Source organism: Meleagris gallopavo, chromosome 1 (genome assembly GCF_905368555.1).
Source record: "Meleagris gallopavo chromosome 1, MGAL_WU_HG_1.1, whole genome shotgun sequence".
NCBI lineage: Eukaryota > Metazoa > Chordata > Aves > Galliformes > Phasianidae > Meleagris > Meleagris gallopavo.
This window is the reverse complement of record NC_139404.1, coordinates 74,593,522-74,608,345: the sequence shown is the minus strand read 5'-3', so window position 1 is coordinate 74,608,345 and position 14,824 is coordinate 74,593,522. Positions and strand designations below refer to the sequence as shown.

At 40.6% G+C, this 14,824-nt stretch overlaps 2 protein-coding genes across 8 annotated transcripts in view; both read left to right on the top strand.

Moving 5' to 3' along the window:
• Positions 1–14: 14 nt before the first annotated feature.
• On the top strand, positions 15–4,508 carry RHNO1 (RAD9-HUS1-RAD1 interacting nuclear orphan 1). Of its 2 annotated transcripts, none has more exons than XM_085234574.1 (3): positions 15–289; positions 986–1,254; positions 3,635–4,508. In XM_085234574.1, the coding sequence occupies exons 2-3, from the start codon at positions 1,087–1,089 to the stop codon at positions 4,259–4,261; spliced, it is 795 nt and encodes a 264-aa protein (XP_085090700.1). In that variant the 5' UTR covers positions 15–289; positions 986–1,086; the 3' UTR covers positions 4,262–4,508. The 2 variants fall into 2 exon arrangements, with proteins under 2 accessions (XP_085090700.1, XP_085090694.1); XM_085234568.1 differs by having other exon boundaries at positions 15–344.
• A 122-nt stretch (positions 4,509–4,630) lies between these two features.
• TULP3 (TUB like protein 3) overlaps positions 4,631–14,824 on the top strand; it is a 36,382-nt gene continuing 26,188 nt past the window's right edge. For 2 of the 6 annotated variants that reach the window (XM_085234359.1, XM_010717246.4), the window contains exon 1: positions 4,631–4,852. In XM_085234359.1, coding sequence (XP_085090485.1) covers positions 4,812–4,852 — 41 coding nt within the window. In that variant the 5' untranslated portion in view covers positions 4,631–4,811. Of the gene's footprint in view, positions 4,950–14,824 lie in introns of all 6 variants that reach the window. The other 4 variants (XM_010717222.4, XM_010717237.4, XM_010717229.4 and 1 more) reach the window with 3 other exon arrangements.

Genomic DNA, 14,824 nt, shown 5'->3' with positions numbered 1-14,824 from the left:
GCGAAGCGAGGCGGACCAATGGGCGGTTACTAAGTAGGATAGGGTTCTGCCTGGCCGCAGAACCAGTTAAGAGCCTGGTTTGCATGGTCTGGTGGAGGAGGTTGTTATTAAGTTTGATGGTGGTGTGTCATCCGTTTCAGCAGAAGTTATATAACCTGAGCCTGTGAGACTCCAGCTTTACTGCCAAGTTTAGCTCTTGGTGCATGCATTCGTGTTTGCTGTGGGAAGGGAAGAGCAGCTTCAGCGGCCATTTCAGAGATCTCCAGAAAAGAGCATCTGGACTTCACTGGTTTGTGAATACTAAAGCTGTATCCCAAAACCTTATGGGATCTGCTAAGGGGGCTGTAAGTTGTTTTGGTAATGTGTAGTAAGCAGTTAAAATGTTATGTAGTTTTATATCTTCAACAAGAAAATGTACTTCTTGCAAGGTTTTAAAATTGCTCACCTTTGTCAATCTGCTCCTAAATGGAAAAAACAAACTTAAGTTTTGAATTCAGTTTTGAATGTAGCTGGTTCTATATTTTTGTATTTTACTCAGGTCTTATCAAACATGGATGACTTTCAAATTATTTCTAAAGTATTTTTATGAAAAAAATTCCCATAAGTTTTCTTTATGGCTTGTGTATTTAAAATATGCATCTTCATAAGGAAATAATATCTTCTACAATGTTATGCCTTGTTCAAAACACTACAGGACTCCTTTTGCTGCTTAGACACTTCTGCCTTGTTTGTACGGTTTATGCCACAATGTATTTGGCTATGCCTTCTTGAAGCTTTAGAGCACTTAACTACCCATTCTACTATGTATATCTACTATGTATATACTAAATCTGCCTGGAATTTGATAAAGGATGTAAAAACTACTGGTGAGTAACAGTCTATATGGAGATGTGTATACAATGTTACTGTATTAGTGTTTTGTTCGAAAACTTTATTTGAGGTTTCCAAATAATTGTTGAAGTCCATTTCTGTTTATCTTCAACAGATTTGAGGGTGCTTGATCATCTTCTCAGAGTGCTTTTCTCCTCCTCCAATTGGTTCTAGCAAGCATCATGAGGCTTCAAAGTCGTTTTGTAATACTGTCTGATGCCTCCAAAAAAGAAGCGTACCCACAAAACTAGAAAGGCAGAGCTGGTATTCCTTGAGAGACCATGGGAGGGACCCATCCATTGCTGTGAAACTCCACTGTATGTGGCTGAAAATCCAGTATGTGTTTCTACGAAGCCTGTAGACCAGAACACTTCTGCTACCTGGGTTGGTATATGTTATCAATTTCTGTGTCTTGCAAAAAACGGGTTTTTTAATTTTCTCCCACATCGCAACAGAGAGTTTTGTGTCCTTATAAGGAAAGTCAACGGCATGGACCTGAATTCGTTATAGAGGCCTAAAGCATAAATAAGTGCATATGAGTTTCTTCACATCCAAATATTAAAAAAAAAAAAAAAATCCTGCGTATTTGAAGGCATAAAACTATAGTGTGTACAGACCACAGTTTCTATTTGTCTTCTGAAAAACTATTTCTGGTGAAGAAGAAGCTTGCTTTCTGTGGCAATTGGAGATCCTGCACATAATAAATTTTCTTTTGAGAAAATTTTTTGCTGCTCAAAATTGCTGAAATCTAAAAGTTACCTGTTTAAAAACATGTTTTGTTTAAATATGACACTACTAAACTTAGGGAGCAGAGGCCTTTGCTTCAGAACTATTTATTTTAAATTTCCATCTTTTTCATTCTGTGTGTTTAGAGTAGTTTCTCTCTCATGATCTCCTTTTATAGTCTGAAGAATATTCCGGGGACTGGTTGCAGTGTCCTAAGAGTCCATATTTTTTATATCTTGTAATACAAAGTTATATGTTTGCATTTATTTATTTATTTATTTATTTATTTATTTATTTATTTTTAAAGAAAATGGGAGCTGCAAAGGCAGACTATTCCTGTATGACAGTAGTTATCACCTAGGGGAGCTCTGTTTATTGATGTTGTGTCTCTGTTGTTTATAAAGTAGACTCAAGCAGTGTGGCTTCAAACCCATATGAAACATTCCTTTAGCCTGTAAGATAAAAGGGGACAGCTTCTTTAGTAGCGTCTTTTATGATAGGACAAAGGTAAATGGCTTCAAACGATAAAGAGGAGATTTAAACCATATATAAAGAATAAGGGTAGTGAAGCACTGGAACAAGTTATGCGGAAGTAGTGAATAACTTGTCCCTGAAGACATTAAAGGCCAGGGTGTTTAGGCCTCTGAGCAACCTGATGTAACAGTAGATGCCCTTGTTCACTGCAGGGGAATTGGACTAGATAACCTTTAAGTATCCCTTCCAACTCATATGATTTTATGATTTTTTTATTATTATTATTTTACCCTGTAATGTTTATATGGGTAAGTTAGTACTATGGCTTTTGAAACACTGCATGAAATAATTGCTGTGAAGATGTATGCTTTTTGTTTAGAAGAGCTTAAAATAACCATATTGTCCTGTCTTCTAAATATCCAGTGTTTTCTTTGAAGTCAACAGCACTGAAGATATTAGAAAATATTGGTAGGTTTTATAACTCCCTGAATCCTCTATGGATGGATATCACTTGTTTCATTGGCAACTGAATTTCTACTCTTTTAGATCCTTTTGACTGCTAGGCTCCTGGTAAAGCCTATGTGGTGTGTTCTCTGAAGCAAGGAAGTCCAAGTCAATTGTTCACTTATGTTATTTTAAGTTTGTGCCAGGATACAATTATTAGGAAACTAGAGCCATGATTCCTGAAAGAATGGCTTTGGTTCAAGCAGTTCAGATGTACAGCACACAATCACTACTCATTATTAGCTTGCACTTAGTTTTTGAGGGACTGTATAGAAACTTGAGAAGACTAAAAGGGGTTTGTGGTTGTCATAACCACATCCAGGTTGGAATACTCTAGGTAAAAACAAATTGCAAGAAACTGAACCTGACTTTTGAGACCCTGGAAGATAAAGACTACTGTAAAAGAAGGATTTGCAAGTCTTGAATAAGTGCCCAAAGTCTTTCAAAGCTCAATAATCTGTATTTCATTGACAGTCTTCTACAGAAAGCTGATTTTAGTAGAACTGACTTTGTGGTCATCTGTTAATCTTTGTGTTGTAGAGTCTCTGAAGAAAACATGTTTCCAGGGGGATATTTTGAAGGCCTAATTAACATTATCTTTGTATTACTCTCAATCGTAGCTGTAGTTGCTCAGGAATACTTGGACTGTAGTGTAGTTCACTTATTCTGCTAAGCTTAGAAATAGGATCCAGCTCTGAAATGTTTTAAGTCAGCAGGTGTTGAAGGCATTAATGCCTGTTGGACAACTTAAACTTCTGATTTAAAGTCTTGTGTGCTTTTTTTTTTTCTTTTTTTTTTTTTTCTTTTTTTTTAATGTTTAAGTTACCCAGGGATAGTTCACTTGCACCCCGCTCACTTCTCAGGGATAGAATGTAACTTTGAGGTTCAGAGTTGTTTCCTGCTTACCAGCTTGGCTAACAACTAGTTTGCATTGCTGCAGGCTAATTTTACTCATTTAATTCCCATGTTGAAGAAAGATGGGATGGGTGGGAGAGGAGAATAAGGTTGGTGTTCTTCTGTCTGGAGGAAAATACTGTTTTTTTTCTTATTATGTCTTTAGGTGTGCCCACAATTTGAAACAACTAAGTCATTGGTTCTGAGAGTGTGTCAGAAGAAGCAACATGGTTCTCACAAGCTTCAGAATCAGGATGTCAACTATGGTTTGCTTCATGCAGAGACAGCTTGTCGAAGATCTGTGGCCTGCAAATTTCCTCCCTTAATTTTTGAAAATTCAGAAGTATGTTCAGTCCACTCCACAGATACGCTGAGTCATGCAGGAAAGAATACACAGCATTCTCACAGCCAGTTCAAGAAAGGGATAGGATCAAAAGCTAACATTCAGGTGAATGGTTCTGAGAACTGTAGTGAAACACCATTATCTATTTCTCAGCCTGTAGGGCCAGACGTCTTCAGTCCACTAGGTACAGGGATGCCACAGTTGCCTTCTTTAAGGAATTGTACATGCAGCAGTGCTCTGCCACAAATCAGTAGTCATGCTGAGTTGGTGTCCAGTGTCCTCCACTGTGGGAGGGAGCAATTGGCAGGAACACTAGTTATGGATACTCCTGAGCGTGAGTATGGAATAAAGGTCACCTGGAGGCGTCGGCCTCATCTCCTTAAGTACCTGAGAGACAGAGGGAAGCTGAGTACTGCTGACATACTGGTGAAGACAGACATTGAACTCTAGAAGTAGGGGTGTCTTTTGATTGGCAAAACAGTAATTTTATGCACAAGGACATGCCTCAATACAAAATGCTCTTTTCAAGGATAAAGAGGGGCAATAGCTTAAGCCTACATCGTGCTAGGCCATGCTAATTCTATTCACAAGTAGCAACGCGTAGGGTGCACCTTGTCCTCAGGGGGGAGTGGTGCGCGATTTTTTTTTTTTTTTTTTTTTGACTGAGCTTCCTTGCAGAGGGTGGGGGGAGGGCGGTAAGTGCAACGGGCCTTCCCACCCACTCAGCTCCTGCGATGCAGAGCTTAGCGTCCTGCGCCACCAGGACAACTGGCGGGGTGGGAGGGGAGGCGGGGCTCGGCGCCGACCTGGCTGCCACTTCTGCGCATGCGCGGTTCGAGTTGTTGCCAGCTGAGGGGGCGCAGTGGCCAGTCGTGGAGCAGTGTGCTGTCCCTTCGGCCAATGGCGCAGGACTTGAGTTACGAGTTCCGTCGCCAAAGGTAGTGGTGAGGCCGAGGCAGAGTGCATCGGCCGCGGTCCTATAGTAAAGGAGAGGCTGAGGATGGAGGGCGCGCGGAGCCGATGCGCGCTCAGTGGGGGCAGGTGAGTGGGGACCAGGGGGACAAGGCGGGTGCGAAGCGGTCTGCGACGAGTCCCATCCCAGGTTGACCCTGCGCCTCGGCGGGATCGGCCCGATGCGGTAGGTGCGATGCGGTGCACTGCCTACCCAGTTCCAGCTTCTTGTGGGCGGGCGCGGCTTTGGTTAAGGCAGCGTCTCCGGGAGCGAAACCACTGTGAACTTTTTTTGTGTGTGTGTTACCTCGCGCTTCTGATCGTAATTAAGCTTTTTGGGATGTGAAAGCGGTAGCAAGCTGTTAGGCATCTGCGTGGGAGGAAAAAAAAAAAAAAAGGAACAGCTAAAGGGAACATAACTGACGTAATGGGAAAAACATATTAAGTTTGGAAGAGAGATTTTTGTAGAAAGATTAGCTGGAACCTCAAATTACTGAAAATTCAGTCTGAGGATACAGTGAAAAGAGATTTTGACACTTAACATGAAGTGACTGTGAAAATGCAGAAAAAGAACTATTTTGTGCCTCTGATGTTTGGATAAGCGATGTAAAAGCCAGTAAAGAGAGAAACAAAGGAATGTGTAGAGGTTGAGTTATGGTAAAGCCCACGTAGAACAAAACCTGTATTTGTTGATGGAATAGACTTGGTATTTTTTAGTTGGAGAGTGAAAGAAGGCAGTAGAATTTGATGGCATCCTGTGATTTCTTGGGTCAGCCAAATATACTGTGAAACACTGAAGTCAGCATTAAAGAAGAAATCTAAAGCGAGTTCTGTATACCAATTCTGGAATGAGTAAACAAAAAACTAATGGCTGCATACCCCAAAATTTTCTGGCATAGATATTAGATTTTAAATTTTGACAGAATTGAAACTACAGGAAAAGATTCTGCTTTTCTGTTAGCAATTGTGATAGTACAATTTCTTTCTCTATGGAACTTGTTTTGCATGCCTTCATGGATGTTTCACAGAAAAAGCTTAAGAGTAATGCAATTTCATCTGCTAGCTGCTTCTACCATAACCCCAGTTAATTAAACAATTTCCTTAACTTTCTTCGTTGCAATGATTAGCGTAAGAATGCTAGAATACACAGACCTAAATAAATGTACATAGTTTTCTAAGTAGATATTTAAGACCTTTTGTAGAGTAAGGAACCAGTTGGTCAGTATTTTTTTTTTCTTCCTGAAATGAAATACCCTTGCTATTCAGCAATATGTAAGATATATTGAGACATAAATAATTTCATTTGATGGATAGGCAGGTGAGATTTTGAGTTAGGCCTTTTCTAAATAGACATTAATACTATGGTGTTGTGTTAACTTACCACTTCTCCATCAATGCTATCTTTCATTTAAGATGGCTGTATTTAAAGTAGCTAGAGTTCATTTTGAAGTCTGACTTTCATCTAGTTATGATGTGTCTCAGTGCTTTATAAAAATAATGTTGATAGTGTTATTTCATTGTTTTGGTAAGTACTATGTGTTTCTCTTTCATTTGGAAAAGTCTGAAGCTAAAAATGTTGGATAAAGTAGAGATGTTCAGTGAATTCACCCTAAGATCATTGTAAGCATTTAAAATATTGAGAAGGGAATTTGGCTCTTATCACAAAATCATATAATAGAATAGCTTAAGTTGGAAGGGACCTTAAAGATTGTTTAGTTCCAACCCTCCTGCTACATGCAAAGTTGCTGACAGCTAGATTAGGTTGCCCAGGGTCCAATCCAACCTGGGCAATGTCTTGAGAATGGGATATCCACAGCTTCCTAGGCAACCTGTTCCAGTGCCTCACCATCCTGAGTAAAGAATTTCTCCCTAGCATCTAATCTAATTTTTCCCTCATTTAGTTTAAAGCTTGTCTTATTGCTATCAGACCATGTAAAAAGTTGTTTGTTTCCCCCTCCTGTTTATAAGCTCCTTTAAAGTACTAGATGGCTATAATGAGATGTCTCCAGAGCCTTCTCTTCTTTGAGATAAATAAGCCCAGTTTCTCAACCTTTCTTCATAGGAGAGTGCTCCATCCCTCTGCTAATCCTTATGGCTCTCTTCTGAACCTCCTCTGTCTCTACATCTTTCTTGTACTGGGGGTCTGAGACCTGGATGCCTCACAAAGACAGACTGGAGGGGAGCAGTCTTCTCCCTTGTCCTGCTGGCCACCGCTCTGTTGATGCAGCTCAAGATACAGTTGGCTTTCTTGGGCAAGGGCATGCTGTTGGCTTGTGTCCAGTTCTTGGTCCACAAGGACCCGCAAGTCCCGCTCAGCTGAGTTGCTCTCAGACTTCTCGCAGTCTATACATGCCATGTGTCAAGGATTGCCCTGATGCGAGTGCAACACCTTGCAGCATTCCATATTTGGAAGACCTTAGTATAGGCTGTCAGGAGTATTGGGCTTGACTATTTTATATATATGATGTAAACTATAGGGTGTTTTTTTTTTTTTTTTTGTTTTTTAGGAAAAAACAGTTAACTGCTAATGATTATCATTGTTAATCTGTAATCCAGACAAGGCTGAAATCCTAAGTTTCCTATTAGTCCTTGGCTATTTTTATTTGAATGCAGGTGACTGTCTTGAAATTAACAAGAATTTTTGTGAACTACAGGGTAATTTACAATTGTAAAATTGTGCAAATGTTATCCTTAGATAAAAGAGAATTGACTTAACATTTTGTTAAGTTTTGCACAATCCCTTTCCAGTCTGAGCATTAACCAAAAACTCCATATCAATGTGACATATATTTGTAAATATAGAATCATTTGAGTTAGAAGGGACCTTTAAAGATCATCTAGTCCAGCTCCCCTGCAGTGAACAGGGACATCTGTAGTTCAGTTGGGTTGCTTAGAGCCATGTCCAGCCTGACCTTGAATGTCTCCAGGGAGAGGACATCCACCACCTCTAGGCAAGCTGTTCCATTGCTTCACTACCTTATTGTAAAAAGAAAAAACCTTACTCTTTATACCCAGTCTAAATCTGAGCTCTTTTAGTTTGAAGCAGTTTCCCCTTGTTGTTTGACCACAGACTCTGCTGAAGAGCCTGTCCCCTTCTGACAGGCCACTGTTAGGTCTCCAGAGCCTTCTCTTCTTTGTACTGAATAGCCCCACCTCCCTCAAACTTGTCATCACTGGGAGGCATTCCATCCCTTGGATTATTTTTGCAGCTCTCCTCCAGACACTGCAACAGGCTCATGTCTCTTTTGTACTGAGGACTCGCATCTGGATGCAGTGCTCCAAGTAAGGTCTCACCTGCTCGGAGAAGTGGGGCAGGATCACCTCCTTTGTCTTGCTGACCATACTTCTTTGGATGCAGCCCGGGATAGGGTTGCATATTGCTGGCTCATGTCCAGCTTGCCATCCATCAGTACCCCCAAGTCCTTTTTATCACAGCTGTGCTCAATGCTTTCATCCCCTGGCTTCTATCAATAGTGGAGATTGCCTTGGCCCAGGTGCAAGACCTTGCACTTGGCTTTGTTGAACCTGTCTAGGTGTTACTGATTTCCATCTGGACACTGATCCATTGACAACCATGCTCTGGGTACAATCTTGCAATCAGTTTCTCATCTATTAAGCCATCCACCCATCAAATCTTTATTTCTGTGATTTAGAGAAAAGGTTGTAATGGGAAACTGTGTCAAAGGTCTTATTGAAGTGTAGATGAGGTAAGTGGCCCTTCCCTTGGATACTGATACATTTGCACCATCAGAGAATCACCAAAGTTGGCAGACCTCCAAGATCATCCAATTCAACCTACCATCAATATTTCTTCAGTAAACTGTATCCCTTACTACAACATCTAAATGTTTAATGTCTCCAGGGACAGTGACTCAACCACATCCCTGGGCAGTTTGTTCCAGTGCCTGACTGCTCTTTCAAATTTTTCCTAATATCCAACTGGCATTTTGAGGCCATTCCCTCTAGTCCTATTGCTAGTTATGCTGGAGAAGAGTCTCGTTCCCCCCCTCCTCCAACCCCCACCTGGCCACGACCTCCTTCCAGATAGTTGTAGAGAGCTATAAGGTCTCTCCTTCAGCCTTCTCTTTTTCAGACTGAACAATCCCAGTTCTCTCAGCTGTTTTTCGTAAGAGTTGTGCTCCAGGCGCCTCATCAACTTCATTGCCCTTCTCCGGACATGCTCTAAGGGCCTCAATGTCTTTTTTTTCATTCTTTTTTTTTTTTCTTCCTTCTTTGTAGTGACAGGCCTAACCTGAATACAGTACCTGAGATATGGCTTCACCAAAGCGGAGTTAAGGAAAAAAAAAAATCATAAACGGCCACTAGCTTTGTCAGGTGGAACTTATCCTCAGTGAAGCCATGCTGATTGCTTGATATCGCTTCCTTCTCTTCCGTGTTTCTTAGCACAGCTTCTGGGATACTCTGTTCCATGAGCTTTCATTGTGTAGAGGCGAGGCTGACAAGTCTGGGCTGCACCTACTCTTAGGCCTGGTTCCGCTTCTCATAACCGATTGCCCAGGGCTGCTGGTCAGTTCTGTTGCGGGGGCTTTCGCTAGAGGCGAGTGACAGATGAGGCGAGCAAGGCAACACCATGGCAATGCCTGGGGGCCCCAGCCAGTCCTGCAGAATGTGTTGCCGGCTTCCCTGCCTCCTCCCACAGTTTGAGGGAGGGCCGAGTGGCAGCAGCCCAGCAGTGACATGTGCCTGCGTACCACCATAATCCTGCACCAGTTACCGTTAACCCCAGGGACATCTGCTTCTACATGGAGAGCCTGAACAACCTGCCCTTCACAGCATGTGCAACAGAATGTGATATCATTGTATTAGGGACTGACTGATTGCATTTTTAGCATATTTGATATTAAATATTTTTACACTTTCAATATCAAATAAATGTGACTGAGATGTATTCCTAAAAGAGAATATTTTTTGTGATTGCAGTATTCCAGGTTCACAGTCTATTTAGGGCTTGCTGTGGTATTTACAGCCTGATTCCACCAATATTTAATCTCTCTCTTATAATTTGTTATCTCTTGTTTATCATGTCTGTACTATCCATTTCTCTAATCTTGACAGTTGAGTCTCTCACTATCTGCTTATTTGTTTATCCAAGCATACCCTAGCTGGTATGCAAGGCTGGGAAAAAAAAATAAGCAATTTTAACTCTCATAAGTGTGAATGAAGAAGTAATCTTCTCTTTTCCTATGATGTAGATAGCAATGGCAAGAGAGGGAAAAAGTAGTGTTCTTGTCACAAAATTTGACAGATAAAACTTGAAACGGACTCCGTAATTGCAAGTGTTAGAAAAGTGAAAGTCTTTATAAAACAGTAAGTTATTTGAATTGTCTCTTCAGTTTGTAATAAATTATTTTCTCTTACATTTTGGGTTGCTGAGGACCTATCCTTATAAAGACTATTTTTATCTTTTTCTTCTCCTGCATTTTTTTTTTTTTTTAAACCACTGTTGATATTAGCATCAGTAGAAGGAGAAGTGCCCTGATCTGACATCAGAGATGGTATGACTGGTATATATTATTTCTGACCAAAATCTTTGTGCAACTGTTAATAATATGCTAATACAGTAGCCATATAGGTTAATGTAGATGCACATTTAGATATGTGTACAGACTGAGGGACAAGAGGTTGGAGAACAGCCCCATGGAAAGGGAAGTGGGGGTTCTGGTTGATGGCAAGTTGAATCTGAGTTGACAGTATGCACTGGCAGCCAAAAGGACCATCTGAATCCCGGAGTGCATCAGGTCTATCACTGCTGGTCGAGGAAAGGGATTGTTTAATTCTGCTCTTCACAGGTGTGGCCTCACCTTGAGCACTGTGTTCATGTTTGGGAGCTGAAGAGTAAGAAGGACTTAAAACTCTTCAAGAGTGATCGAAGGAGGGCTGTGAAGATTGAGAGGGGTCTAGAGCAGGCATATCTGGCCTGTAGCCCACTTGCAGTCCAGCTCAGCTCACTCTGTAGCCCTTGCCTCCTGCTGCTGCATTATCATGGTGGCAGCTCTGCCCTATCAAGCAGCCTGGCCTGGCCTGGTTGAAGGACACAAGGAGGGCACAGTGCAGCACAGACAAATAATATGGCACTGTGCTTAATTTGCAAGGAAATAGTGTCAGTTTTCAAAGATTACAATTTGAAAAGACATTATATGCAGAAACATGCTGCCAAATTCAGTGCACATCAAGGAATGCTTCGTAAAGACAAAATAATGGAACTGAAAAAGGTCTGTTGCCTCAACAAAACATTTTCAAAAAAGTTAAAACTCACATGAACTCTGTTGTAAAAGCTAGTCATGTGATAGAAAATCTGCAAAGAAATTAAAACAATTTCCTGAGGGTGAGTTTGTTAAGAGGTGGATGGAAAGCATGGCAGATATAATGTGTTATGATAGAAGAAGAAAAAGCAGATTTTTCTAAAATCAGTTTGTCTATGACAAATATTATATGTCCATTTGACTTATTATATTACATTATAATTATATATTATATGTCCATTTGACTATGGACAGGTGAAGTGAAGAAATAGAAAAATCTATTGAAAAAGATTTGGAGTGTAAAGCTGCTAATTTCAAATTTTATTCTTTGATGATAGATGAAACTACTATGCTGCAGATACAGCTCTACTTGCTGTTTTTGTTAGAGATATTGATAACAAATATGATATCACTGAAGAAATGACTTTGATGCCACTGAAAGACACAACTAAATCTCTTCTTTCATATGAAGCAGTAAAAAAAAAAATATAAATCATTACAGCAATTTTCTTTGTCAACATACATAGTATAGCTACTGATTGTGCCCCAGTGATTGTTGGTAAGAAAAGAGGGACTTGCAAGATTAATAGAAGATGATGCAATTACCTCTGCTAACTCAGATAAAATATCATGGCATCAGGCATCAAGAAAATTTGTGTGTAAAAGCTTTAAAAATGGATGTCATGCAAATCTTCAAAACTGTAACTTTCATAAAACCCAACAGACTGAATCATCAGCAGTTTTAGGAGTTCCTCAAAAGCATGGATGCTGATTATGGGGTCATTATTTACTTTTCTGAATGAAGGTGGCTAATTCAGGGTAAAATGCTAAAAAGATTTTGCAAAGTGAAATATGTCCTTTCTGGAATCAAAAGGAGAATTTGTTCCGGAATGTGGAGATTAAAAGTGGCTCAGAGATTTAGCATTTTTGCTGAATTTGGCCACTCATTTGAATGAGTTAAACATGTGTCTTTAAAGTGAAAATCAACTTATCTGTACTATGTTTCTGATAATATTAGTGCTTAGAATGAAACTTAAATTATGGCAAGATCAAGTTATGTCAAATAATTTCATGCATTTTGATAAATTGCCTAAAACAGTTCTATGAACAGTGAAAAATATGCAGATGTGCTTTCTATTTTGATAAAGAAGTTTGAGATTAGATTTCCTGGTTTCAATTTGTTTTGTTTTGTTTTTTTTTAAATATTTGAGAGTCCTTTTGCAGCCAACAAAAATGTATTACTTGCAGATTTTCACATTAAATGCATATAGTTGCCATCAGACATTCAACTTAAAAAAAAAAAATAAAAAAAAAAATCATGTATCTTTACCAGACTTTCATAAGCCCTCTCTCTCTTACCGAAGAAGAATATCCCTTGCTTCACCGTCACACTTTATTCATGTCATTACTTTTCGGCAGTACATACATTTGTGAGCAATTATTGTCAAGGATGAAGCACAGGAAAAGTAATATTTAATAAAAAATCTGTGATGAACACGTGGAGAAGTCAATAGGAATGGCAACCACTGCCACTGAACCAACCTGATGCATTAGTTTCACAAAAACAAAGTCAGACATTCCATTAGTTTTATGTATTTGTTCCTCCCTGTTTTTTATGTAAGATTTGTTACTTAAATACATTGAGTTTGTATGCATTTTATGTGACCCATGGCAATTCCTGTTTGCTCAGTATGGCTCAGGCAGGCCAAAAGGTTGGACAGTCATGTTCTAGAGCATAATGGTGTATATGTTGGACGAGCAGCTAAGTTCAATTGGTTTGTGGTGTTGGGTCATACTTGTTTATCCCCACGGTTCCCTTCCAGTCCTGGATATTCTATTGTTTTATTACTTTGTGGTGTGAGAAAACTTTCTGTTGATAGACTTGAACTGGGATTGCTTCAGTCTCCTGTTCTGTTAATGGGACACAGTTGGACAATCTACACAATAATATTGTTGACTGTGTGGTAATTGGCTTATGGAATGAATACTTCTGTGAATGCATTTGCTGACATGCCTAGAAGTGTTTTCTTAGTCTACTGCAAAAACATTTACCCTTACTTCTATTGTTCTTTGAACATAACATCTATGGGATATCATCCAACAGCTTGTGTCTCATCACTCATACACTCCATTCCCATTAAACATTCTTATGTGAAATTCCAGGCAAAAGTAGAACAAGAACCTGAATCTAGTAGCTGTATATCCTAGTTTAGGATGGAAATCACATTTTGACATTTCAGTCTTATTAATAGCTTCCTGTACAAGCTTAAAAAAAAAAAAGCTGGACATGGACTGAAACTCCACAGTGAGTTCTAGAATGTTAATTCAGATTTTTTCTTTTCATTTATTTCCTTCATTTTTAGTTTGACAGACATTAGAACAAGTGCAATTTGGCATGAGGAATGATAAACTTCATAGAAGTTTTGCTGTCTACCTGAGTTAGAGATTTTGTGCCATTTAACTGATTTGTTGCTGTTTGTTGCTAAGTTCATTGCTTCATTCCCTTGTTCCAGGAGTAGGAGCTTTTTTTTTTTTTTTTTTTGGTATCTGATGTATTGGTTCTGAACAATGTATGAAATACTGAGCAGAGTGTTAGTCAAAATTGTCCTGAGCTGATAGTCATAGAATCATAGAATTACTCAGGTTGGAAGGGACCTCAAGGATCATCAAGTCCAACTGCAGCCTAACCATAGTACCCTAACTCTAACAACCCTATGCTAAATCATATCTCCGAGCACCACATCCAAATGGCTCTTAAACACATCCAGGGACGGTGACTCAACCACCTCCCTGGGGAGCCTATTCCAATGTTTAACCACCCTTTCTGTAAAGAAGTGTTTCCTAACGTCCAACCTAAACTTACCTTGGCGCAACTTGAGGCCATTTCCCCTCGTCTTGTCACTTGTCACCAGTGAGAAGAGACCTACCCTGCTCTCACTGTTAGCATCTGTCAGGTACTGGAAGAGAGTAAGGGTCTCCCCTCAGCTGCCTCTTCCTCATACTAAACAGCCCCAGCTCCCTCAGCCTTTCCTTATAGGGCTGATTTTCCAAGCTCTTCACTAGCCTCATTGCCCTTCTCTGGACCTGCTCCAGTACCTCCACGTCCTCTCTGTACTGAGGTGCCCAAAACTGAACACAGTACTCGAGGTGAGGCCTCACCAATGCCGAGTACAGGGGCAGGATGACTTCCCTAGTCCTGCTTACAACACTATTCCTGATACAAGCCAGGATGCCATTGGCCTTCTTGGCCATCAGGGCACACCGCTGGCTCACGTTCAGTCGACTGTCCATCAGAACACCAAAGTCCCTTTCCATCAGGCAGCTTTCCAGCCACACCTCCCCAAGCCTGTAGGGTTGCTTGGGGTTGTTGTGATGAAAATGCAGGACCCGACACTTGGCCCTATTGAAACTCATGCCGTTAACCTTGGTCCATCGATCCAGTCTGTCCAGGTCCCTCTGCAGTGCCCTTCTCCCCTCTGACAGATCAACACTCCCTCCCAACTTGGTGTCGTCTGCAAACTTACTGAGGGTGCACTCAATCTGCTCATCAAGATCATCAATGAAGATGTTAAACAGAAGTGGCCCCAGTACTGAGCCTTGGGGGACACCGCTCGTGACCGGCTGCCAACTAGATCCAACTCCATTGACCATGACTCTTTGGGCCCTGCCATCCAGCCAGTGCTTCACCCAGTGGAGCGTACACCCATTCAGACCATGGGCAGCCAGCTTCTCCACAAGTGTTATGGGGGACAGTGTCAAAGGCCTTACTGAAGTCCACGTAGACCACATTGACAGCTTG